Source organism: Piliocolobus tephrosceles, chromosome 13 (assembly GCF_002776525.5).
Source record: "Piliocolobus tephrosceles isolate RC106 chromosome 13, ASM277652v3, whole genome shotgun sequence".
Taxonomy (NCBI): Eukaryota; Metazoa; Chordata; class Mammalia; order Primates; family Cercopithecidae; genus Piliocolobus; species Piliocolobus tephrosceles.
Window position 1 is genome coordinate 49,383,463 of NC_045446.1, and position 26,147 is coordinate 49,409,609.

General features: G+C 42.3%; 1 protein-coding gene across 2 annotated transcripts in view; it reads right to left on the reverse strand.

The window, feature by feature from the left end:
- The window catches only part of INSC (INSC spindle orientation adaptor protein), a 133,787-nt gene that overhangs the window by 40,574 nt on the left and 67,066 nt on the right, over positions 1-26,147 (reverse strand). For both annotated transcript variants that reach the window (XM_023230864.2, XM_023230865.3), the window contains exons 4-7: positions 25,373-25,425; positions 24,107-24,230; positions 11,892-12,005; positions 2,072-2,197 (exon numbers count right to left, since the gene is read on the reverse strand). In XM_023230864.2, the coding sequence (XP_023086632.2) occupies positions 2,072-2,197; positions 11,892-12,005; positions 24,107-24,230; positions 25,373-25,425 (417 nt within the window). The remainder of the gene's footprint in view (positions 1-2,071; positions 2,198-11,891; positions 12,006-24,106; positions 24,231-25,372; positions 25,426-26,147) is intronic.

The following is a 26,147-nucleotide window of genomic DNA, read 5'->3' on the forward strand; positions in this document are numbered from 1 at the left end:
ATGTAGTAGACTAGCTCAGCACCTGGCACGTAGTAACCCCCCAGACTATGAGCATCTCTTTCTCCTTTTGCTCAACTGGGCAGGGTCTGAATCCCAGGCTAGGACCTGGGCCATCTGTACTGGGAAAGACACATTAAAGCACTCTGGCATTTGAGCAGCATCAGATAGGTGAAAGGAAAAATGCCTCCAGCTGTCCCAGCTGCACATGTTTTCAGCTCTAAACAAACAAACGAAAAACCCTGCTGTTTTTCTTCCCTGAATTGAAAACTTCCTTCTGCACTGCAAGCTCACTAAAGTCATACTCTCTGCTGCTTTTGGAGAGCTGGTGATCCCAAGCTCCTTTTATCTTCTCCTCCCATTTTCCCTGCCAACCAGACAGGAAAGGTGAGAAACAAACACCATTTGGTTGTTTGTACACTATCCAAGGGAGAACAAGTTTTATAGGAGAAGGGAGGGAATTATTCAGAACATGAAGTTGAGGATGCTCAATGCATTTCCTTTATCAAGTCCACCTGTCTGTCTCTCCCTCTCTCTCTTACCACCCTCCCCATTCCTCTATTTTGCCATATAAGAGAGCACACGCATAGCATGTCTGTGCTCACCCAATCAGGCCACTGGAACAGAGATAACTGTAATTGGTTTCAGTCTTATGAGACTTGGATTTGGCTTTTGGTTCTCTCATTTAATAGCTATATGACCTTGAGTTAGTCACATCTCTCCTCAGAGCCTCGCTACCCAATGAGTAGCACAACGAAGGAGTAAGCATGGATTTCTCGTCTTCAAATCTAGTGCTTATAGCAACTAGATGTGAAAACTTCCAACCCAGTGGGAAGAGGGCACTCTGTCTAAAAAGCTGGCACTAGCTCCTCTACTATCTTGCTCTGTCACCTTAGGCAAATTACTTCCCTATTCTGACCTGTAGCCTTGTCATCTATAAAATGAGCAAGTTCCCTATCCACATTCCATCCTTAGCTAAGAGCATCTCTAAGTTCAAGATTCTACGACCCTGTCCCGATAATCTGAGTAGATTTGGAAGGAGGCAGGGTAAAAAGTAAGATGACCATTTGTCTAGGAGTCCAGACCAAAGTGAAGAAACTGAGGGTAGGGTGGAGTTATTTGGGCTGCCAGGACTAGACTGTGGGACATGGAGGCAGAGGACAGACAGTAGTTTGCTGGCCCCTGTCCCCATTTAGACCAGCTCACAGGAACAGACTCAGATCCTACCCCAAATCCTGCAGGTACCACCATAGTACCAGGACACACCAGGCCTTTCCACTTTTCTATAAGAATTTTCAGCATCTTTCCTGGAAACTTGGTTGGGAAACCCCAGATTTCAGCCCCTGCCTCCCAGCCCTCCTGACTGGAGTATCCAAGAGCCTATCCACAAGCTCAGACTCACTCATGTCTGAGTAGAGGAGCAGCCTCAGCCCCACAACCAGGGAAGGGGTCGGGGTGGCTGGAATTAGTTATGTCACCATAGATCAGGCTTCAGCAGAGGCATTAGGGCCTGTCTGATCACCACCTTCCTTCTCTAACCCTACCCTACTCCCATGCCATCTTGGCCCAGGGAGCACTTGGACTGGGGCTTCCACCTCCCTCACCCAAGCCCACTGGTCTTTAGTGGAGAGGAGTCCCACTTGCTCTCCCAGGCACCCAGTGCTGCCCTGCTCTTGCCCACTCTATGCCCCCAGGATCTGGATCCTCTTCCATCTTCAGGAGGCCTGCTGTGCGTGAAGAATCAACCATGCTGAACCCCAGCACCACCCCTGACTTGCCTGCCTTCTACCATGTTCCACCCACAGCAGTCTCCCCAGTTGTCACCCCACCTAGGAAGTGCTGAGTGTCCCTTTGAGCCCTGCCTTTCCTGCTCAGGCTCCTCAGTCCCCACCTCCTTCACCTCTTCGCCAACTCCCAGAGTCCAGGTCCCAGCAGCCCTATCCAAATGGTGACTGGGAAAAGGACTATTCAGGGCATTTGCTCCATGAAAAGGAACAGATGGCTACCATGAGGTCTAGCCCTCACCCCTACCTGGCTTGAGGAGCTCAGGCACCACCCAGCCAGCTGTCCTTACCTTCTCCAGCTGGTGGACACCCTCTTCCACACAGCAGATGGAGGCCAGTGTGCGGAGCGCCTGGGGGTACAAGCACCGGAAAGTGTCCTGCCGGCAAACCTTGAAGAGTGCTACGACCCCACCCTCCTGCCAAGAGAAAGAAATATCACATCATCTTATTACTGTGTGACCTTGTCTGGGGCTAACTCAAGAATAAGTGACATCCCTGATTCGCCAGATATGCTTTCGGGTCCTCCCTGCCTCCAGCAATCCCCGCCCCGCGCACACTTAACACACTTACGCTCACATGTTCACATGTATGCTACCCAGAAATGCTGGTTCCAGAAATAATGTTACCCTTTATAGTCCAAGCTGGAGATGGGATACCATAAATGCTTCTGGGGCTCGGGAGCCAGGGGCCAAGGCAGGCATATTTGCTAGGGCTGGCGATCAGAACCCTTCAACAGGGTTCCCAAACATCTGGCAACTCCCTTGGAGCAAACCCCCGTAGAGCAGGCCTGGAGTCACAGGAAGCAGGCCCTAGAAACCAATCTGAGGCAGGTGGGAGGAACTGACTAGCTCTCCCTCTGCTAACAGTCACCAGGCTATTCCTCCGATCCTTCCAACTGCTGTGGGAGGCAGGCAAAAAAAAAGGTTTCATTTATATTAGCACTACCATTTCCTCCCATTTTTTGATCAAAAAAGCTGAAGTCCAGATGGGCAAAATAATTCAGCCTATATTCACATTATCATTTTCACTTCTTTACTCCTGTGTGTGTGTGTGTGTGTGTGTGTGTGTGTGTGTGTACAACCCTTTTAAAAACAATCATCCCAGCTCTTGAGTGTGGTGAATATGTCCTTTTCGCTTTGTGAGAGCTGTTTATGAAAACTTCTTTCCAGTAAAGTGTTTACCATCAGGCAAGAATCTGGGAGTGTGGAGCTCATTGTCCAGGTGCCCTGCTAACTCGTCAGACTTACTCATAATAATCACTGGAGCCAACCTTAGCTCTGGGAGAAAAGTGAGCCAAGAGATCACTAGAGTGACTAATCAAGGTGCCAAGCAAACCAGTGGCAACTCTAACTGGGGCATTTAGAGTGGCAGGAATTGGATATCCCACATCTAGCTTTGCCCAGATCTCTCCCTCTTTCCCTCCCTGAAGGCTGGCAGGGTGCCTAGGGTTGGCAGCAGTAAAGAATGCATGAGCAACTGATCTGAACTGGGTCCCTCGGGGCACTAGCCTTTAACCTCATCACTCCTGGGTCTAACTATCCTCCTTGTACCGGTTCCCAAAACTAAGCAAAATGTTACAGGAAGAAGGCAAGTTCAGCAAAAGACCATCCTCTGTCAGGTTTTTGAGAATTCTGACAACAAAAGCACCTATTATGTGCCAGGCTCAGTTGCATGTATGCTGAGGATGCAGCAGTGAATGGCTGATAAAACAATGAATGGACAATTGTTTTGTCCATTGGAAGAAGCAGCCCAGCACAGGTTCACCAAATTAGCTCAATCCCAGATCTTCCCTCCCTCTCCGTCCCACAATGATAGGCTCGTGGGCCCTTTTCATTCTAAGAGTTTTGTTGCTGGTCACTTCAGGGGTCAAGATGAAGATACCCAACTCTGGAGGAGTTCATAATTTCTGACATTTTATAATCAACTAAGAGTGATCACAACTTATATATTCCTACTTCTCTTTGGGGTGGTTGAATTCCCCTCATTTCTTTTGGTGTGAAAGGGCATAACTTAGGGCCAGTACATTCATTCACACATTCACAAACGTTAATGGTTTATTATAGGCCAGACATCATGCTGGACGCCGAGCAAGACTGCTTCAGGCCCATCCTTAATAAACTCATGGTCTCATAGAGAAGGCAGATGATTTTAAAAGCTGGTATAAAGCTGGGTAGAGGGGCAATGACATGTGGTTGGGGGTGCAGGGTTAAAAGAACACCGAGCAGAAGCCCTAACATGCTTGGAGTGTAGGGAGTTGTAGAAGGGTCAAGACAGAACCACTCTGATTTTAAGTGCACATAATTACTTCAGTAAAAATGTCTGGCATGAGACAGACACTTACCCCTCTGATTCCTTGTTCCACAACCTTTACTCCTGCCTTCCTACTTTCCCATAGTTCCTGGGAAATCTGCAAGAGGATTCTACATACAGACCTCAGAGAGTCACTGAAGCAAAACCAAGTTACTCTTTAGAATGAGAAGAAAAGAAATGGAACTCCTAAGCTCACCTCAGCCAGCCCTGCTGGTCATTTTTAGCCTTCTTTCAGATGTAAATATACATTCATATATATGGATATATATTTATATATGTGTGTGTTCATATTTAAACATACATATTGTATAACTATTATTTCTCCATATATGTAGATAGACGAGAGAGAGAGAGATGACTGATTGATAGACATTTACATCTGAAGCAGACAATGAAGAAACAGTGCCAAAGAACGCGCATGAGGCCTGGGCCAGGATGAATGTGGCAGCCCTCCTTTGGCTCAGGAGGCACCGAGCCCAGCACAACTATATTTAAGCCTCTGCATGCATTTGCACTGGATTCTCATTACCTCTTTCTCAAGCCTGTGAAAAAATGGCCTTCTTAGCACTTTTAGCTACCAGGAGAGGGAGGGGGAAATTCCTGGATCCGAAAGAAGGAGATTCTGGTCCAAATCCTGGCTTTCCTGCTGGTTAAGTTTGGCTAAAAATGGGCTATGATAGTTATATGTCTGAGCTGTTGGGGGTGCAATTGAGCTAGTGCATGTGGAAAGGCCTAGTACCTGGTTCTGGAGAGTGTGTAAGGGTCAGGCTATGTGAGGCTTCCTGGTTAGAAGAATGTCTCACATCCTCATGAAGGAGGCCCTGAGGGCTAGGATATGTGGGAGGAGAGAGAAGGAAGGAGGCCACAGAGGAAACAAGATGGATTGGTCTTGAGGACCACTCTGGAGCCCCTATTCAAGAACCAAGTGCAGCACTCATCCTGGAGTGAAGCTGGGAATGGCCTGAGCTAGCAGAATCACATTGTTGGCTAAAGCTTGTTTAATTTTATAGAAAGCTCTGGGCTCAGAGCCCAGCCACATAACAGTATGAATTATTCAGAGAGATTTGGGATGAGCTGTCATAAAGTGGGAAGAGATCACTTGTGGGGTGTGTGGGCTGGTGGTGGAAGGAATAACAGAGGAGCTAGTGGTGGGGGGGGGATAATTTTGATGAAGCCCAGAGGAGTTTTCTGTGCCCTGCACAGGGGAAGGGATGGAGTTTGCCACCATCATCACAGAGAGGTCTGGGCTTATTCTTTAGCCTTCAGAGGAACCCAAGAAGCTGAGAGGACAAGCCTCAGACAGGTTGCCCATGTTTTCTCCCAGAGGCAGCTAAGATAGATGAAGGACCCAAACAAACAAAACAGCAGGCAGCAAAAAGGTGGATGAGGAAGGCCACTAGGTCACTGCCCCACACTGTCACAACACTGGGTACATCTACTGAGCATCCAAGGTGAGGATGCTGTGCAGGGCATGCCAGGGACTTACAGCTCCTGCATCACTGTCAGAACTGGAAACCCAAACACAGTAATTCTATGGGAGGAATTAGTCTCCCATCTTCTCCCAGAGAGAAGATTCAGGAAGGACTCTCTTTTCCAGCCCAGAAAAATGGATGAAAAGATGAGATGGAAAGATGGAAGTCCTCCCTGAATCTTTTTCTCTGCTTTAACACTCTGTCTACTTCATCCTTTAGACTTGAAATATCAGAAGGTTGAGATTAAGATTCTGGAATCTGTAGACCTGGTTAAAATCCCAGCTCTGCTTTCATATGTGTGACCTTGAATAAATTATTTATATTCTTTCTGAAACTCTGTTTCTTCATCTTCAAAATGGGAATTACAATTATGACAAATCAAAAGACTGTTGGAGAATCAGATGAGATGGTGAATAGAAAGCATAGCATCATGCTTGAGTAAACAATGGGCATGGAAGGTTGGTGGGAGAAAGGAAGAGAGTGGGAAGGAAGAAGTGGGAAGAAGAGGAAGAGGAGGGGCTGCTGAGAAGCAGTTCAGAACAGTAACCAGATGCGTAGTCTTTGCTGCCAAACAGCCAGGTTCAAATTCCAGTTCAGTCACTTACTAGCTTTGGACCTTTTCACTGTCTTAGCTCCCTCACCTGGAAAATGAGGGTAGATCCTGCCTACCACAGAGGATCATTGGGAGGTTAAAATACGTTATTTGTATAAAGCCCTTAAAACATTATCTGGAACAAAGTGAGTGCTATAAAACTAAATTTATTATTACTACTGCTACTACGGTTGTCATCACAACCATCATCATCAGAGTTGATCACTTTTGGCTTCAGAAAGCTCATATTCTCCCATTTGTCCCCAGCTCCTGCCAATGCCTCCCAGTTTTGACCTCCACCAGCCTCATACCCAGAGCAAGCAAGCTGATTACTGTGCAGTGGACCAGGAGCAGAAAAAGAGGAAATACTGATTAGGAGGGAGACAGATTTGTTGTAGCAGGGTTTTGCCTGGAAAGGGAAAGACTCTAGATTTTAACTAACTGAGCTGCTGAAATGGAAATAGCACTGACTCTAGAGCTGGACAAATTTGGTTTCCAATGTCAACTGCTCAAGGTATTCAACCACTGTGAGTCCTGGAGTTCTAACCTGTAAAACAGGGTCACTGATACACTTCTCAGAGGGGTCATGTAGATAAGATACAACAACTGTGTGAAAGTCCCTGCACACGGCCTAGACACATAGGATGCCACCAATAAATAGTAATTATTATCGTTGTTGTTAATATTCAGTAAGACTCAAGTATTCTCTTGGCAGGCTCTGGAGGGTATGGCCGATGTAAATAATCAAATGATCATTCCAAATCTTTAAATAACTCCTGATCATGGCTCTTGAGAGCCCAGAGGAGTGCTAGAGGCATGGGAGATCCCTGAGTAGCTGAGGAGGTGATGGAACAGCTGAGAAGCCTGTAGACAGAAATGTAGGAAGTGATGACTAAACGTGGCAAATAGTTCACCTTAGCCTTCTGTTTTAAAAAGGAATAGGATAAAAGTAAAATTGCATCCTTACTTTTCCCATGAAAACACTGGGAAAGCCAGGCAGCATGGTAGATTTGGAAGGTGTCTTAAATATACAGTCCAGCATTCTCAGGCCACAAAGTTATCAAGGAGGAGTTAATCCCCAGTGGTCTGGCCAACTTCCTTCAGTGAGCTAGCAGTAGAGCTGGGATGAGAGCTGCCCTCTCGTCCCAACCCAGGCCTTTTCCCCTGTTTCTACCACTGGAAATGTTTGGGATTAATGTTTAACTGGAGTTAAGGCCCAGTCCTGACAGGAGACTAAATCTGCAGGAGGCCAAACATCATCTTGGCTTACAACCAAATACATGTCTCCTCTCTGCTTTCCTGAACATGAAGCTCAAATTCTGGCAGGTGGTAGGAGCTGTCTATATCAAGTGGCACATAGAAACAGACCTTGAGTGCTCAGGTCCTGAAACAGAACACCCAGAGCTTCAGAGCTACTGACAAGCAAAGTTTCCTTCCCAGGAAATTTCTAAGGCCCATTCTTTACAAAACATAAAACATCTTCAGACCCCATGCGCCATTCAGAAGAAGTCCTTATCCCACCCAGACTACCTCAGATCCACACAGAGAACCCAAACCCAGCATGTGTTCGCAACTCATTTTGAATGGGAAAAATGGTAATTGTTCCAAAAGAAATTCAGCTACTTACTGTTTGGAGTTAATCATTAAACTAACGTTAAGTCAGTTTCAGCTAAGAGGTTGGAGCTGTTCGCTGTTCCCCAACAGCACCAAGACAAAAATCTACAGTCAACCCTCTGGACCAAGTTAAATGTTTGAGTCACAGAATCCTTGGAGGAAACAGATCCAATACTATCTCCTCTATCCCCTTTGCCCCAACACCACTACAAGTTCTTCAGGTTAAATACATTTAAATGACTCCCAAAAGAGAGTAGAGGTCCTCAACCTGCACAGCACAGTAGAATCACTTGGGAAGCTAAAATAGTCATCCCAGGACCTACTACAGACCAATTAAATCAGAATCCGAAAAATTTTAAAGCTCTCTAGTAGTTCGATTGTGTATCCAGGATTGAGAACTCCTGAGTCACACTTTGGCTCAAGAACCTGAAGGGTCAAGGATTGAACCAGAAGTCACCACTGTGGTGTTTAGGACCGTGAACTCTGAATTAAAATTAAAGAGGCTGAGACTAGGGTTCAATTCTGTCTTGACCCCTTGTCAGCTGCATGATCCTGAATAAGCTCCTTAAACCATTTCCTCAACTATTGATGGTAACAACATGGTACCTTCTTCATAGGATGGTTTTGTGATTTAAAAGAAAGGAAGTATGTAATGCATTAAAGACAAAACACAGCAACAATCAAACGTTAGCTATTGCTATTACATATATTTCACTTCTGCACTCACAAGAGTTGATGAGGATTTACGCTGCTCTACTATTAAGATAGCTTTATGGGCTTAGATCAGTGATTTTGAGTCTGGCCATGCTTTAGAACTACTTGTAGAGCTTGTTAAAATGAAGATTCTCAGGTCTTACCCAAGGACCACAGGGAATCTTGGGTATGGCACAAGTATCTAGGTTTTCCACAAACTCTCTGAGGGACTGCAGTACAGAGTAGGCACTGGGAACCACTGTTGCTGGGGCATCTTTTGTGACTAGCATCTTAAGTCTATTGAAGGACATAACTTTGCTACCAATTAGATCGCTAGTTCTGTCTCCAACGGTGATGTCATATTTCAAGTGAAAAAGAATGGAAATCAGAAACAAAAGACCTTTCTGAGGTCCTAGGGCTACCAGTTGCCTATATTTGCTCTAAGTGTCTTGAAGCCGAGTTCAGGGGCAAGTTAACCATGAAGCTAATGAATTACAACTCCCATTGTAATTAATGAAAACCACCATCCTTTTTGATTTAGTCTTCCTCTAATGTAGTATTGGAGTGGCTGCAGGCATTTTTCAGATCCAGCTATGAAGTTGAGTGTGAGAGGCATGTTTTGTTTTAGTTTGGTGGGATATGTTAATGTGGTTGGCATCACTTTCTCATGTAGGTGAATTCCTGCAAACCAACCTGGTATGGAATTGCCTTCCAGAAGACAGTGTGACGATTCATCAAGGATCTAGAACTAGAAATACCATTTGACCCAGCGATCCCATTACTGGGTATATACCCAAAGGATTATAAATCATGCTACTATAAAGACACATGCACATGTATGTTTATTGCGGCACTATTCACAATAGAAAAGACTTGGAACCAACCCAAATGTCCATCAATGATAGACTGGATTAAGAAAATGTGGCACATATATACCATGGAATACTATGCAGCCATAAAAAATGATGAGTTCATGTCCTTTGTAGCGACATGGATGAAGCTGGAAACCAATATTCTGAGCAAACTATTGCAAGGACAGAAAACCAAACACTGCATGTTCTCACTCATAGGTGGGAATTGAAAAATGAGAGCACTTGGACACAGTGCAGGGAACATCACACACTGGGCCTATCATGGGGTGGGGGGAGGGATAGCATTAGGTGACATGCCTAATGTAAATGACAAGTTAATGGGTGCAGCAAACTAACACAGCACATGTGTACATATGTAACAAACCTGCACGTTGTACACATGTACCCTAGAACTTAAAGTATAATAATAAAAAAAAGTGGTTAAAAAATAAAAAATTGCCTTCCAGAAATATTCTTGAATTATTTTCTCATTCTAAATAACCCACTTTTCTAAATAATTTGGAATTCAGAATTCTATAATCTTTTACTTAAGTAAGGCCTCACAAATCCTAGACCTACTCCCAGGCATATGATTTAAGTGCAATGAATCCTTTGGAATCAAAGCTCACAATTTGAATACCTGCAATTCAACTTGATAGTTACATGCTCTTCAGCAAGTTATTTAATCTCTCTGTTCTTCAGTGTCTTCATTTGTATAAAATGTTAATACCACCCTCCTCACAGAATCATGACAATTACATGAGACCCCGTCGGTGTAGTGTCAGAAATATAACAGAGTCAAACATATGTGAATTCTCTTCCAATACATACGAATCTAGTCTGAGTAGTATAAATGTTATTAGAGAGTACCATACTAGCTTTGTACGTCTCAGAGTGTAGTACCCTGAGAACTTGCATTAGAACTGGGGACATGAGAGAAGAGAAATAAGGGGGTCTATTTAAAATACTCCACGCCCAGTGAACCTGTTTCTGGACACAGGATGACCCATTGGATACTCAACAGCCCTTCAGAAACCCCTACTGAAGTTGAAGGTCGAATGAACTTCAGTTCCCTCCCAACTCTCAAAGATTTTGGATCTGTGAATTTGTAACTTTCTCATTCAACAAACTCTTTGAGTACCCACTTTGTGCAGGGATTGCACTAGGCACTAAGGACACAGAGATGATTCAGATGTTTCTGTCCTTGAAAAGCACACAGCTTAAAACACATAACAAAATAGAATATGGTAAGTGCTGAGACAGTGCCTGCTACACTTTTTAGACACCACAGGTGGGAGGGTGTCTGGAAAGCAATAAAGAAGAATACAGAATTGAGTGTGGAATGCTGAGTAAGAGTTTTCCAAGTGGCAAAAAGAGAGAAGGACATTCAAATCACAAAGACAAAAGGTGTGAAGGCCATGACTTACGCCCTTGTGCCTTCTCTGCTTTCTCCTCAGACAAGCAGGGGGGACAGCCACAACCACCCCAGTCCATGGCCAGAATGTAGGACCCAACCAACAGAGAGAGCCAGAGGAGAGAGGGAGGCTGTCTCTGGGCTCCTCTTCAGCCTAGGAGAGGGAGAAACTGACAGGAAGGTTTAAAAGGAGAAATATGCCAACAGACTTGAGAAGCATTAGTTAAATCAAGTCTGCTTTGCAGTTTAGCCTGCATTCTTCTCCTTTCTTGTATTCCGTGAGCACATCTTTGCATCTTATTTTGTTCAGAGAATTGTACAGCCTCCTTTTTTGGGAGGAGTAGGAAAGCTTAGGCAGAGACTGAGTGTATTTCAGACCCCATCTTGTCTTGATGCCTGCTGAACACTGGCCAGTATCTTTGGTGACAAAACAGTAGAGGACCCAGATTCTCCTCCTGCTTTTCCAAGGATCATAGGCAGAATCACAAGATTCTAAGGGGACACAAAAAGAGACTAAAGGCACCCAGAGAACAAGCCTCTGAGTTTGTGGCGAAGGTCATGGTTGTAGACCTGTTCCTCCTCTTTCTCCTGATAATGCTACTGCTAATTATTATGGGGTATAGGTTGTTATAGCAGCAGCATTAAGAGATGTGGATAGAGCTTAAACCATGCACAAGTCTACATGGAAAAATAAACTTTTGTTTGAACTGGGTTTGAGACATCCCATGTCTTACAACCATGATGTCAGGGAGCCATATAAGGTCAATTGATCACCCAAAATGCCACATGCCAGATGATCTCTTTATTCACTACATCACCACATCCCATGGACCTCAGGGACACCACAGCTGCCAGGAAGGGAAGGATGTGTGGAGATGGAGAAGGATGGTTAATATTTATAACATATACTACATAAAGAAAGAAGATAGAGGCTCTAGGGGCACCAGATTTCTGTCTCAAGGGAGAAATGAAATCAGAGGGGCTAGCCTCCTATTAAAAATGCAGACACCAAGGCCCAGATAGGATAAGTGACTCTCCCAAGGTCGCTCAGCAGCTAATGCAGGGGCCAAGACAGACCTCCTGAGCCAGCTATTCCCACTGAAAAAGTGAGCTTCCTCATACTTCCCCAGGCCTGCCATTTTGACCCCTAACCATGAAGCTCACCTTGGCTATGATGCGGCACAAGGGAGCCCCCTCCTGGGTCAGGCTGAACAGGTTCCCTGTGGTGGACTCTGTGGTGTAGATATTGTCTGAGGCATCAATTTTTCTCACCAGTGCCTAAGAAGGGAGAGAAAAGTTAGCTAGTTACTCACCACCTCTACCTTCTGCTCATCTTAATGGAACACCAGTGGGCCCATGCTCCTAATAGCAACTATGAAATCTACTCCTGCCCCTAGCCACTGTCCCATTGTGAGGGCAATGAGGTTCTAGCTTTGGGAAAGGTATCAGTCAGGGAGAGGTCTAAGCTCCATTTTAGAGATATGGGATAATTTCAAGTCCGTGGGACATAGGCCATAATTAGCCTTGCCCTAGTCCCTCAGAAAATCATCTCCCAACATTGATGAGCTCAGCAAATACCATTTTGTGAATCTACTGGTTCTTAATGAGAAAAGAAACCATCAGTTAAATTAACAAACCATCAAATTGAAAACCAATGAGTGGCTATAGCTGTGACCAAAGAATTTGCTCATTTTGAATGGCTATTAGCCAATGGTGAACTCCAGCTGAGTGATGGGTTCAAGGGTTAAGTCAAGAGAAGTGCTCCACGGTAGTTTACTGCTTGAGGGATATTTTTCTTGGACATTTGCTCTCTCCAATAGCTTGCTGCTTGAGGGGAAAGGCCAAGACGAAATAGCAACACTGGGAATCCTGTCAAAGGGTGGGTAACTAGGTAAGAAACGCTATTCTCATCAAGGCTGAAGAACCTGAGGCTAGTGGTGAGAGGGTCTGGGAATGACTGAACATAAGACCAAAAAGAGAGGTTCAGGAAGGAAAGCAAATGAAAGATTCATTAACAAAAAAGATACAAAGATTATTTCTAGAAAAGTTTAGCTAATTTCTGAGGGAAAGGTTTTCATGTAACTTGAAACCACTTCATCATCAGCCGTTTGCCTTGCAGCATGTGATTCATTGATTATAAAGGATTCCTTCCTGCTAATTAATACCAGTAGCTCAAGTTTTCTCCTAGAAAGAATGGATCTAGAGACTGAAAAGAGCAACCTTCAAGGGCCTCAGGCAAGAAAGTAAGACCTCCAGACCCAGGTGCTCTGAGCAGCCACTCATGCGGTTTCAGTTGCCAGTTTAAAACATTAAAATGAAATTTATTTTTAATTAAACACTGGTATTATGGAAAAGACACTTAAGAGCAACACTTGGAGCACCTTAGCCTTTCTTTGCCTCAGTTTCCTCATCTATAAAGTGGTGTAAAAATAAGCCAGCTGCAGTGGCAAGTGCCTATGAGTCCCAGCTACTTGAAGATTGAGGCAGGAGGATTGCTCAAGTCCAGGAGTCCAAGAATAGCCTGGACAACATAGCAAGACCCCCATCTCAAATAAATAAATAAATAAATAAAATGGTGTGAATCACAATTTCTATCTTTTAAGGGGGTTGTGCCCATTTTTTAAGGTTGTCAATATATATAAAGGATTTCTAAAGGTAGCTGCCAGGTGGAAGCTAAATAAAATTGGAAGCAGTTATAATTTTGTGATCTTGTGCAGTTGAGCTCCCTACACTTTGGTTTCCCTATTTGTAAAATGATTAAAATTAGGAGGTTTGAGGCTCAAGGTAAGTGGCTCTCCCTTTTGTCTTCTTTATTCAAATTTATGAAATCCCTCACACATGCACAAGGTGCTAATCTAGATATAGCAGTCTAAGATAAAGTGTGTATTTAATCAAACTACATTAAATATAAAAATTATGCTCTAAGTTTTGATAGATGCCTCTTATTAGAAATTCAACAAAATGTAAAATTAATAACCAAGATTTGTCGCTACAAATCCCTGTAATGATCACACTTCTTAGAATTCTTCCCACTGTTACCGTAAGCAGCTACACATGTGATACTAATGCTCACATGAAAATGCAGATTTCATATATTGGGGTCCTGTACCTAAATGATAATTACCTAATGTTCCTGATTAGTGTTTGCACTTGAAGCAAATTAGCATTACATTAAACAATTCAAATCCAATGTCTTTTGCAATCAGCTGCTAATATTAGACAATTTAAGTCTGAGAATAATTTCATGTTAATGTCTATACACATATATACAGTAATTACACCTCAGATATGTCTCAGTGAATCAGATCTCTGACAAAGAAAAGTTGTAAGCATCCTTTACAGTGTAAATCTGGAAAGATATGAGATCAAAGGTTCCACTGAAATCTTCAAGGCCCTAAATATCACCATTTGTCAGAGCTGGAAAGGACCTCGGAAATCATCTGTCCAATCTTCATTTCATAGTGGAGGAAACAGATGTAGACTTGACTAAGGTTACCTATGTGGTCTAGGGAGGAGCTGGGCCCTGACCCCCCTGAATTCGATGTCCGATTTTTGAAGGTCAGGAAATCTATCTCCTTCAATGCAGGCAGGGCCTCACCTGGACTAGTGGAGATTGAAGCCTCAAGGCAAGGCTATTGTCCAGCCTCATTAGCAGTTTTTGCCAAATAGGAGAGTGGGTCTCCATCCTGGCTTCCCATTCCCTTCGTATCTAACACTATGTGTTGGTAACCTAAGCTTGTGAGTGGGGGCCTTGCAACTGCCCCTCTGGATCTGCCCTGTGTTCTTGCCAAGGCCACACTTCCCCTAAGCTACTCCTAGCTATAACTGAGCACAGCATGACTGTGTGACAGGGGACTCCTCCAACAGGGGACTTTGGCTTGATTCCCTGTCTGAGTCTTTTCCTTCCTCCTTTTCTTTCTCAGATGTCAGACCTGCAATACGGCTTTCCATGCCTACTTCTGCTTCCTCCTCTGCATCCATCATAGGAATTTCCTATCTACTCCTACCTTAGTATCTGCCTCAAACTGACACAGTCTCTACAAATCAAGGTGTTTTTTTTTTTTTTTTTTTTTTTTCAGGAAATCAAGAAGACATTGGAGAAGTTTCAAAAGTATGCCTCACTCAATATCATGAGAAGAGTGGTGAAAGACTGAAAAAAATAAATAAAAGAAGATAGGCTGAGGCTGAATGACAAACATTTTCTTAAAATGCATACTAGGCAGATACGAAACAAAAAAAATAAGATCTTAAAGATCAAGAAAAAGGGATTAAAACGGGGCTAAGGAGATGCTTGTAGTTTCACTTCTCTGCATAAGGAATTAGAAAAGAAAAAATATATTTTTCATTGTCTGTCAATCTGAAAAAGAGAGACTGCAACCCAGTGAAATCTATCAGAAAGGAGGTAAACTCTCAAAAAGCAAACTGGCATGAGTTCCTCAGAAGGAGTCAGGAAAATATTGTGAGACCTCTCCCTAAAGTTTTGGATAGAAACTCCATAGTAGGACGTAGTAGAGTAGCTCATCTGTGCAAAGGGGTTACATAAAATGCAGATAGCATTGACAGGATGGGGTAGATTAAAGATGGCTACAAATTCTTTTCTATTTCTTTTACAGAGACATCTCTCTATGAGTTCTAATTCCCCTTCCCTTGAATCTGGTCTTAATGCCTTGCTTGACCAATAGAAGCCAGCATTTGGCAGAAGTAATGTCCTAAGACTTCCAAGGCCAGGTCATAAAAAGCCTTGAAGCTTCCATCCAGGCATCTTGGAACTTGGAACACTGTTTTGGGAGCCCTGAGCTTCCATATCAGAAGTTTGATAACTGAGAATGTGATGCTATAAAAGCCACGTGTAGGATCCTTATCAATACTCCCAGCTGAGGCCAGCCTTCCAGCCATCCCTTCCATGGCACCATATGTGTGAGTGAATACCACTATCTAGTACACTATCTAGCCATCTGCCAGCTGAATACCACATCTGTTGTTGCTGCACAGAATGGAAGAATCACTTAGCCAAGCCCTGTCCAAATTACTGACCCTTAAAATCATGAGATATAATAAAAGTAATTGCTGTTGGGTTTTTTAAAAATATTTTAATAATAGAGTTCGGAACACAGGAAAAGACCACAGAGCTCAACATGAACTATTCGAAAGATTACTGGATAAAGCATCTCAGGGGAAAGTTTTTGGAAGTGAGGATGCAGTATTTCCTTTGTCTTAACAGAACATGCTGGAGAAATGCATGAATTAGGAATCTGAGGGAAGGCACAGAAAGATTGGATGTACTGAAGAGAAGGTAGACAAAATAATAATTATATCCAGGTTTAGATGAGCTGTTGGTCAGATGGGAAAATACCTCCTAAGTGGGAATGTCCAATTTAGGAACATAAATGTGGATAAGATATCTTAAAAATAACATATTTTGACAGACCCAAAACTTAATTGATTTCATTTCTCTCAATCAGGGAAATACAAACATCTAGATTAGATTGTTGGAAAAACAAAAGAATGTGTCAGAAAGTGAAGGGAAGTAAAAGCAGAAAAGTAGCTCAGATCCGGATGCTGCATTCACTCTATGAGTTAGAAAAGGAAAGACACCCACATGAGAAGGAGAGTAAATAGTTAGAAATTCAAATGAGTCTCTCTAAAGGGAATGGGGGATTAACAGAGGGAAAGGGAACACTGGGGGCAGAGTTCATTACTGCAAAAAAAAAAAAAAAAAGTAGCAGAGAGAAATACTATTAAAAACTGGTATATTCAAAATCTATAGGAAGATGCTATTCTGAGAAGCCCCTGGCAGAGGTAGTGACCCTCATGTACTCAGAATTCGGGAACATCAAGAGTGACCCCAGTTCAGGTATCTGCTGAGGATGATGTTCAAATGCAGCAAATGTGGAAGCCAAATGGAAACTCCTTCCAGCAGATAGGGATCATAAAGTTTAAGCAAACCTCTAGTAAGAGGAGGAGACAATAGCCCTCATGATACAGAACTAGAAGACAAGCACTTGCGTATCTTATGTCAAAATATTTTTTTCTCATTTCACCCTAAAAACATTTTGAAAAATATATGACCCCTTGCACATTTTTAATTTGACAGGTAAATTTTTTTTATCATAAGTTTAAAAAACAAAGTTGGAAACAATGTGATTTCCAGAAAATTGCAATGTTGATGTAAAAAAAATTATTACATCACTCTTTCAAACATATTCAATAGATTCTAAATACCAAAACAACTTGATACCATCATCATTCACTTAAAAATACATGAATAATCTCTTTTTTAACATTCTGCATCTTTTATTAAATTTGTATTCCCATTTCAATTTTCCTTCAGAATTTAATGTAATATATTTAAGTTTTAAAGTGTTTTATTGATCACCCTTATCACACTTATCATTAAAATTTGAAATGTTATTTCCTGTTACTATCAAGCTCCTTGTTAAGAAAAAAAAAATCTTTTCTTGGTTGAGGATTATTATCAGCCCAACTGGTCAAATGGAATAAATATATTATAAGTCTTGATAAATAATTGTAAGTTATAAAAATTTTATTTTTGAAATAAATATACCTCTAAATGAGATGAATGAGGCTTTTTATCATTTTTAGGATAATTCATTTATATATCAATATTGAATATTGACTTAATGCTATATTTTTAGATGTAAACTCCAAAAAAATCTTGTTCCCGTAAATCAATAGAGGGGAATGAGAGGAGTTTGTGTACTACAGTGCTTTATCCCTTGAGTCACCTTCTAACTTATGTAATCACATAGCAATCTATCATCAAACACTATCTTTAATAATCTGGCAGTTGATAACTCCTCTAAATTGATCCTCTTCTAAATTGACAAAAGCAAAGAATTGGAAAAGATTTGACTTGCAAAAGCATTTGCTACCCAATCATTAGAGGTGTTCATTTACTTTCTCAATTTCTGGGAAAAATTCCAAAAGTACTTCTCCAAGACTTATCAAATAACTATTAATTACAACCATTACTTTTTCACTTAAGAGCACCTTGAGTCACCCAAATTATTCAGAAAGGACTGGGAAAATCAAAGTATTATTTATTTCATTGCCAATACAATTTTTAATAAAATATTTTTGTTCTTCAAATATGTTTTGTTGAAAGCTTGAAGCTCCAGCTTTTACTTACTTAATTTATGAAAAATACCCACCCTATAACCTAATTGGCAAAGACAGTCCTTTTAGTCAACCCAATCAGCCAAGTCAGAGTTAACTTTTTCTCAATAAAGACCTGACTTCATTTCTATTTAAGAAATGTTTCGCCAGGCATGGTGGCTCATGCCAGTAATCCCAGCACTTGGGGAGGCCGAGGCAGGTGGATCACGAGGTCTAAAGATCAAGACCACCCTGGCCAACATGGTGAAACCCCATCTCTACTAAAAATACAAAAATTTGTTAGATGTGGTGGTGTGCCCTGTAGTCCCAGCTACCTGGGAGGCTAAGACAGGCGAATTGCTTGAACCAAAGAGGCGGAGGCTGCAGTAAGCCAAGATTCTGCCACTGCACTCTAGCCCAGTGACAGAGCAAGACTCCGTCTCAAACAAAACAAAACAAAAAAAAGAAATATTTCTATATGTATTTCAAGAAATGCAAAAACCTACTGACAAATAATTATGAAGATCATTCTCTACGGGAAAAAAATCCCAAAACTGTAAATATTAAAATAAATCAGACCTAATATAAAATTTGATTTATTTGTATATGTTATAAAGCCAAGATAAAATAATTTACTGACTTTGTAATAATGCAAAGTAATATATAGCAAACATTCTAAGTTAATAACAAATCTAAGAATATGATTTAAAAAGCACAGTATTCCTTTAGTAAATAGGTACATATGTATTAAACTTTCGTGTCTTTAGGGAATAATTAAATAAGAACTGAGAATTTAAAAAGCATATATAATTCAATTAATTTTAGTAGCTCTCATCATCAAATTTTTCTATGTATTTAAAGAAAAAGAAAGGTATATACTGCTTACATCTAATTAGCATAACTGCTAGCAATTAATTTTTTCTTTTCTTAACAGGCAATAAAAAGTAGTATAAATATTTCAGAAAATATTTTGGCAAAAATACTTTAATTGTTAAATAATGTGCACCAACATTTTTTTAAATGTAGAACTTATATCTGTATTTTATCCAATACACCTTGAAAATTTTGGTTGTTCTCCAAAGCATATTACAGTTACATTTAAAAGAATCAGTGTCATTAACTTTTAGTCTTTGGCTATTCAAAGATACTTTTTTTCCAGCTAATGTCACATCCTAGGGATGAGTGTGAAAAATAGCTGAGAGGAATTGCTTGCATTTAAATATGTGTCCTAAAAAAGCAATTTTTAGTGCTTGATGTATCCTACCAGTGCTCTCTTTGCTTTGGTTTAAGGAGAATGTCCCTCAAGAACCATGCACTATTTGAGAATAAATGGATGGAAGGGATAAAATAAATTGAAAACTTTTATAATCATCCCTCCAACCACACACACACACACACACACACACACACACACACTACAATATATCTGAATTGAGAAACTGCTCACATTGGGAAAAATACACAATTTTTTTTTTTTTTTTTTTTGAGACGGTGTTTTGCTCTTGTTGCCCAGGCTGGAGTGCAATGGCACGATCTTGGCTTGTGGCAACCTCCGCCTCCCGAGTTCAACCAATACTCCTGCCTCAGCCTCCCAAGTAGCTGGGATTACAAGCATATGCCACCATGCCTGGCTAATTTTTTTTATATTTTTAGTAGAGACAGGGTTTCTTTACGTTGGTCAGGCTGTCTCGAACTCCCAACCTCAGGTCTCCCAAAATGCTGGGATTACAGGCATGAGTCACCACGCCCGGCCAAAATACACAATTTCTAATGGCACATTCAACATAAATATGTATAAAGCATGGAAATAATTAATGGAAGCCTAAGGCTCTTAATGGTTCATGAATGAAGGCTTTTCCTTGGCTTGATTCTCCACTCCCATACCAAGATTTTTGCATGGCAAGGCAATATACTGTAAAATTTGGGATGGGTGAAGAGTGTGCCTTTTGGAAAATAATAGAAAGCCTATAAACAAACTCAGTATATTATTGGGAAGATCATTTTTAAGAAAGAAAACAAATGAAAATTGAAGATATGGAAATAAGATTTCCTTAAAACTATATGTGCTTGCATTTCTCCTGGGAAATCTTTGGGAACCTGGGGAATGCGGTACATTTGAAATGGTTTGAAGACTACTGGTCTGTCACTTCAGGAAGCCCAAATCAACGCATGCTGGAGTGGCAGAAACAGTGTTTTCAGGGAGCTAGAAATTAAGATGTTTTGAATATGCTGAATGGGAAAGAATGCAAATCAAGCAAGTCCTAGTAAAGAAGCTACAAATGCCTGACTTTGCAGGAAAAGGAAAATGGTTCAAATGCCCATCAATGAGAAAGGAGGCATTTTTCCCCCCGTATATGGTAAACATAGTACCACAATTAACCTGTGGTGGACTTTTTTCCCCCAGTGGGTGTATGTTCACAAATCTTTATAGACTATAGACAACTGAAATAAACTGACTGACATCCTACCAAGGCTGCCAGGCAGACCGTCTCAGTCACCCATCCTTTTTTTTTTTAATTGGCTACAGATGAACATGTATCTGTTAAGGCCTTTGGCAACCCTAAGGATGGCATCCTGGGATAGCAGGTTGTCTGAAGTTCCTGGAGTTCTATAGAAATTGAGGATTGGCTTATTTTAACTTTCTGAGAATATATGTGTAGTGCTGTGATAGTATTATGTATCCAGTATTAAGGGCTTTTTGAACCCTTTTAATTATGGTTGGGAAAGACTAGTACAAATTGAGAAGTCCTGAAGGAACCCCTCCCATTATTGAAGAGACAGCCTGGACTACAGCTACTGAAGGAAACTCAACTCCCCACACACCGGAATGAGGTCCTCCTGGCTAAGATGAACAGAGTATGAAAATTGAAGAGATTGTACTAACCTAAGAATGTAGGACTTTGGATTATTCCTAAAAGCAAAAGGATTGAAATTTGCTTCCTATTATATTTCCCACTCTCCCGCTGAGCAGATTTTGCTCAGCCATGTTGCCCAATATAGGTAAGTAGAAGCTGCAATGAGATTAAATGGCAATACAAAGATAATCCAAACACACTTGTCAGATGACAAACATAAATATTTCCAAAATTTTAACATGCTCTTAACCCATTTTAAAGTTCCCTGGGAAAAAATAAAGTGAAAGAAAAAACTTAAATTCTTTTCCTCTAGGAATAATCAAAAGTCCCAGATTCTTAGGTTGATACAATCGCTTCAATTTTTATACTTTGTTCATCTCAGCAAGGAGGGCCTCATTCCAGTGTGTGGGGAGCTGGGTTTCCTTCAGCAGCTGTAGTCCAGGCTGTCTGTACAACAATGGGAGGTTCCTTCAGGACTTCTCAATTTGTACCAGTCTTTCCCAATCATAACTGAAGGGGTACAAAGAGCCCTTAATACTGGGGTGAAGGGGGTGGGGAGATTTGTTCCTCTGCTCGAGCCCACACGACTTCTTAGTGCTAAAAGAATGTTTCCTGAATTGCATTTCCTAAAACACCAGCATCTCAGAAGAAGTAAATAGGTGCTTTAACAATATTTTTTAAATCTGTGACCCTGAAAGTTGGGAATATGTTGCTTAACATTCTATAACAGATACTGTTCTAGTCATTAGAGATGTATGAAGGAGCAAAACAAACCCAAATCCCTGCCTATGGAAGCTGCAGTTCAGACAAGAAATACTGTAAGTGCATGAGGATCTTCTGGAAGATTTGCAAAGCAGAATGGCACATCATAAGACAAATTTTGATGTAAAGAAATAGATTTGATTTCATTTACATCAAGACAGTACAAATGTAAGATCCTGGTATAATTACTAACATCCTAAGGAACAATATTTGAGTCACTAGTTTAAGAAACACATGCTTACAACACTGAACACAAATTACCCTGTCTTCAGCCAATATACCTCCTGATGTCACTGCTATCCTGTATGGAAACTTGCTAATGTAAAAAGAAGCCAAAGATCAGCCAAAAATATATTATGAGCATGGTAGACTCAGCCCTTAAGAGGGACATGGGACACGCTGGCAGGGAAGGGGGAAAGCACCAGGAAAGGGGGTTATCAGGAAGAAAACTAATATGCAGATGAATGGAGGACAACACTCTGTGGCCACACACCCCACTCCCCTACTCCTACCAGGGGTGGAAGACCAATAAGGAACCCATTCTAACAAAGCAGGAGCTGGTCTGCTCAGCTTCCAGGCCAGGCATCAATGAACCAGGTGGTCAGACCTGGCATTAGAGCAGGGGACAGCTGGGGAAGTAGAAGCACCAGATCAGGAATTTCAACCTGAATATGATCAGAATGAAGGAATAGCAGAATGGATCCAACTATACAGTCCAAAGGCCAGGGAAGTAGGCTCCAAGCAAGCCCAGGGAGCTTTTCCCAGGCTCTTCTGATCTAAAGCATCAAAGGTATCCTGCCTCTTTGCTGCCTCATAGAAAACACTGATGACTAGTTCCAAACCCAACTGGCTTTCATTCACAGTTCAGCTTAACACTGCCTTTTCAGCCCTTTTTGTTTGTTTGTCTGTTTGTTTTGTTTGTTTACTTCAGACGAGTTTCCCTTTGTCACCCAGGCTGGAGTACAGTGGTATGATCACGGCTTGCTGCAAGCTCCGCCTCCTCCGCCTCCCAGGTTCACACAATTCTCCTGCCTCAGCCTCCTGAGTAGCTGGGACTACAGGTGCCTGCCACCATGCCTGGCTAATGTTTTTTGTATTTTCAGTAGAGAGGGGGCTTCACCATGTTAGCCAGGATGGTCTTGACTCCTGACCTCGTGATCCGCCCGCCTTGGCCTCCCAAAGTGCTGGGATTACAGGCATGAGCCACCGCACCTGGCCCTTTTCAGCCCTTTTAATTGAACCTGGCATTTCCAGGAAAGTGGGCACAAAAATGGCATAAAAAGCAACAGCCAGTACCTGTACCCCTGCTCAGAAGTTGCTCCAGGTCTCCCTCCCCACCACTAACTCCAATATTTCTTGCTCGTCACTCCCTCGACCTTTTTGCCCATTTTGGTCCCTGTGTCCCTTGCATCCCTCTGGACTTGATGGTTGATCACTGCCTGCCCCTGCATGTGATTGTCAGCTATGGCTCATCAGCTCCAGGTGCCTAACCCAGCACCCCAGCCTGTGGCCCTTCCTTCCCTTTGTCCCTGTCAAGACATGGAGAGTGGCCCTTGAGGACCTTCCTGTAGTTGGGGTTGGGGGTGATAATACTCAGGGCCAGCTGCCCAGACATGGGGGCCTATGGGAGGAGTGGGCATGAGGCAGGACCAGCATGTGAGTCAAGCCAGAAGGGCCTGCGCCAAACCAGCCAAACACTCAGGAAGGAGAGAAAGCAAACCCTGGGCTCAGCAGAGAGGCTGAATTTGGAGAGGAGCCGACATGGAAAGAGATTTGCTATTTGTGGTAGGGTTTTATTTGGTGGTGGGAAAAGAATGGCAAATATGTAACACAATATTTCTGTAACTATAAATAACCATAAATACCTTTCATAATGAAAACCTTATGGAATCTGCTTTACTGGGAGGTTTTTAAAATAGCAAAGGACAAGGGAGGGAAATAACATGTATTTAACCCACACTATGTGCTAAACACCTTCCATATGCCTTTGCTTAGTACTCAAAATTTTCTTCTGGAGAAGGCTTAACAATTTATACAGGAGGAAAAAAAGGCTAAGAGAGGTTCAGGAACTTAACCAAGGCTCCACGGGGAACCAGTTTGAAAGTAGATACTTCAGGCTCCAAATCCCTCCCACTTTCTGGAATCAAGCACAAGCCTGCCTAGAGGCAGGGGTTAGACTATATGATCTTTCTAGATTCTTCTTTGTTGTTAGGATTTCTAGAATTGGCTTATTCCCTGCAAGTGCCTCAATTCTTTCAGGATAGTAAGGACCCATTGTGTACACTGTGAACATTAACTCAGCAGAGAAGATTGAGGGTGGTGGGAGTAATACTGAAAGTGTAATTGGGAGATGCTGGGCTCTACCACCATCTTGCTGTGTGACCTTGGATAAGCTTCTCCCCACTCTGGGCTCCAGGTTTCACAGCTGGAAAATGCAGAGTTGGGTTAGGTGCTCAGGAAGCCTCAGCCTAGCTCTGACAGTTTTGTTTCACAAACACTGGAGTTGACTTTGGTGGTTTGAGTAGGATGTTTCCCACTAAAGTCCACATCAGTATCTTCCCCAAGCCTGGCTCAGCCCCTCTTTCTCTCCTTTCCTCCAAGGGTCCACACACAAGCACCCCTTCCCGCAGCCCAGCCTGCACTGACCTGAACTTCCCGTGTCAGGGCCAGCTCCAGCAGCTGGCCAAAGTGCTGGCCCAGCATGCTCAGGGTCTCACTCACGCAGGCCTTCATTGACTTCAGGACATGCTCATTCTCAACCTGAAGGCACCTGAAGAGAAGAAACCATGGGGTGGGCCAATGGAAGGGGCATGTGGTCAGCCCAGAAATGTTGCAGGGGCCAGAGCTGGACCTGCTCCAAGCCTGGTGTGTGGTGAAGATATCGGAAACTGGGAGTCAGAGATAGAATATTACACAGCTGGCTCGCCACCTGGTCTCTTAGTGTGCAGAGATGTGCTGGCCTGAGATGAGGACTACCAGTCCACATCACCAGGAAGAAAGGCCATCAGAATGTGGAAAATGTATACCTCTGGGCTTCTCCCTGCAGAATCTGCCATCACTGCAGCCAGGGTCTATCTTGTCTGTGACGTTGGGGTGGGAGATGGAGGAGCAAAAAGCTTCCAAGAGAGGTGCCAAGTGCCAGGTATTGCTAGTGAGCTCTGTAAAGGTGGATGGCAATGCCTGTGGCCCTTTAAGAAATGGCTGCAGAAAGTCTTGAGAATTTTCTTCCCAGACAAGAAAAACAGAGGGTGATCAGGTTCAAATTTACCCCTGTGGCCTGACAGTGTTCCACCCAGGAAAGCAAAAGACCTCAGGGAGCTCAGGTTTTATCTTCAGGATACAAGCTCTGGGAAGGGTGAAGAAAAATGTCAACAACACACACCTGGGTGTGCATACATGTGAGGCTGAGTTTGTGTACATATCTGAGTATAAACATATGGATATTTATGTGTGTGAAATATGGAGGAGAGGGTGTGAGTGTATTTCTGTGCTGGTCCAAGCATGTGTTTATATATCTGTATATGAGAAAGTGAGTGTCTGTGGGCATTGAAGTCTACGTGTATGTCTGTGTAAGGGTGTGAGTATCTGCTTTCACCTTGCCTTGACTTTGGGGACCTGTGGGTCTTCCCAAAGCTGTGGAAAACCTTTTCCTTGTTACCAACTCCAAGAAAATCCTCTTTCTGTCTATGCCCAGGCCTCTCCTCTGCCTTTTACCCTATCCCTAGGGCCTGAATATGGGGCAGAAAATTTCAAGAGAATATTTTAAGATTTCTGACAAAAGTCAGAAAAAGGAAACTCTGAAACCACCACCAGGCCTCCCATTCCCATTCTCCCTCTGGGAGAAGCTACCGGCCCCTTCTCCTGCCAGAGGTCGGGCGGGCAGACCCTGGGAGATCCAGGGTCCAAATTTACCTCTCTGTGACTGCCGAGAGTTCTGAGCATTTCTCCATTAGCAGTTTCTCAATCTGTAAAAAAATAAGTCCATTTTATTCAACTCAGTAAGCATTAACTGAGGACCAAGTGCTACGCTGAGCACTCAGGGGCATTAAAAATGAAGAATCAAGTAATGTGACTTGGGGAACAGGCACTTAAAATATAACACAGTGTGATACAGGTGGCAAAAGAGATCATGGTAGGCTGCTTCGGGAGTATAAGAATATGAAACTGAGCAATTATTTATGCTGAGGAAGCTGGGAAGCTTCAGGAAAGAAGGGGCATTTAAGCTGGGCTTTGAAGAATGAAGAGAAGTTTTAATGCCTGCAAAGCTGAGGAAGAGAAAGTTTGAGGCAAAGGGCAAAGCACTAAGGTGAAATGAGAATGATGAAAGAGAGAATTAATAACAAGGGAGATTTTTAATGGTTCACTTTGGGCTTTGAGAAGAAGATTCAAAGTCATGGGCTGTGGAATCAGAAAAGCTTAGATTGGACCCTACTTATTATACCATTCACTGTGTAACTTTAAATAAATTATTTGGCCTCCTAGAACTCCTGTTTCCTCTATAAAATAAAGATAATACTAACATTTTTAATCAATTGCTTTAAGTGTTTTGCATGTAACAATTAATCTAGTCTTCACAACAACTTTATAAAATAAATTATATTATTATATCTTTTAGGATGAAGGAACTGGGACACAGAGAAGTTAAGCAACTTGCCAAGGTCCACACAGCATAGCTGACATTTCAACC